Here is a 1,507-nt window from a genome sequence, read left to right as displayed (position 1 = left end):
AGGCACTTCTAAAACACAGTAGGATTTGGTTTTAGACTTAAATAATTTTTCTTTATACTCCATGTCACATCCATAAAGCCAGTGCCAGTGGGATACAACATACCTGGGTTTTGTGGGCAATCCTGGGTGGGTGGGCCACTGGATAAATCACAAAGATAATGGAATTATTGATTCTCCTTCCATGTAGGAGAAGGTTAAAAAGTAAAGTTTCTAAAGGGGCAAGCAACTATTCCATTGACTTCAGGTAAGAGGAAATAGAGTAGTTCCCTTTGCTCATGAGCCAAATTCTGCTTTTCAGAATTCTCAGTCCAAGTCTTCAGCACAATGTTGGCTGCAGGGAACAGCAGCCTCCAATCACTCTCTTTCTTCCTGACCGGATTCCGGGGTCAAGAAGCTTTTCATGGTTTGATCTCTATCCCCTTCTGCACTATCTACTTAACAGTAATTGTGGGAAATATCACCATCCTCCATGTTATCCGAACAGATACAACACTCCATGAACCCATGTATTACTTTCTGGCAATGCTGGCCCTCACAGACCTAGGACTGTGCTTGTCCACATTGCCCACAGTGCTGGGTATCTTTTGGTTTGATATTCGGGAGATTGGCGTTCCTGCCTGCTTCATCCAGCTCTTCTTTATCCATACACTGTCCCTGGTGGAATCTTCGGTTCTGCTTTCCATGTCCATTGATCGCTATGTGGCCATCTGTAACCCACTCCGATATGGGACCATCCTGACAAATGGCCGGATAGTGAAGATGGGGCTGTGTTCACTCCTGCGCAGTGCATTGCTCATCATTCCTCTACCTTTACTCCTGAAACGCTACCACTACTGCCGCTCTCATGTACTAGCCCATGCCTATTGCCTTCACCTGGAGATCATGAAGCTGGCCTGCTCCAGCATCATAGTGAACCACATCTATGGCCTCGTTGTGGTGGCTTGTACGGTGGGTGTGGACTCAGTGCTCATCTTTCTCTCCTACGCCCTCATTCTGCGCACAGTGCTGAGCATTGCCTCCCGTGAGGAGCGCCTCCGAGCCCTCAATACTTGTGTCTCTCACATCTGCGCAGTGCTTCTCTTCTATATTCCTATGATTGGTTTATCCCTTGTGCACCGCTTTGGTGAGCATCTGCCCCGCGTGGTCCATTTGCTCATGTCCTATGTTTACCTTTTAGTGCCTCCTCTCATGAACCCCATTGTTTACAGCGTCAAGACCAAGCAGATCCGGCAAAGAATTGTCAAAAAGTTTTCCTTTTTACAAGGGCTGAGCAACAATCGCCAGGGCTAGGCTGAGGTGGAAAATCTTAGAAAGCAATTGTTTTTCTGTAGTTGATGTTAAGTTGTTTTTTTTTTTGCGTTTGTTCTCTGGTTCCCTTTCTGCTTGGAAAGAGCATTTGTAAAGGCAGCTAAGTGGCTCAGTGTATAGATAGCCAGGCTTGCAGAGATGGGAGAGTCCTAGGTTCAAATGTGACCTCAGACAAGTCCTTCCTAGCTACCTGACCCTG

At 46.6% G+C, this 1,507-nt stretch overlaps 1 protein-coding gene across 1 annotated transcript; it reads left to right on the top strand.

The window, feature by feature from the left end:
* Positions 1–324: 324 nt before the first annotated feature.
* On the top strand, positions 325–1,290 carry LOC123241168 (olfactory receptor 51G1). The gene has a single exon (XM_044668871.1). The coding sequence runs from the start codon at positions 325–327 to the stop codon at positions 1,288–1,290; it is 966 nt and encodes a 321-aa protein (XP_044524806.1).
* The last annotated feature ends 217 nt before the right edge of the window (positions 1,291–1,507 follow it).

Source organism: Gracilinanus agilis, chromosome 3, assembly GCF_016433145.1.
Source record: "Gracilinanus agilis isolate LMUSP501 chromosome 3, AgileGrace, whole genome shotgun sequence".
Taxonomy (NCBI): domain Eukaryota; kingdom Metazoa; phylum Chordata; class Mammalia; order Didelphimorphia; family Didelphidae; genus Gracilinanus; species Gracilinanus agilis.
This window is presented reverse-complemented; position numbering and strand designations above follow the sequence as displayed.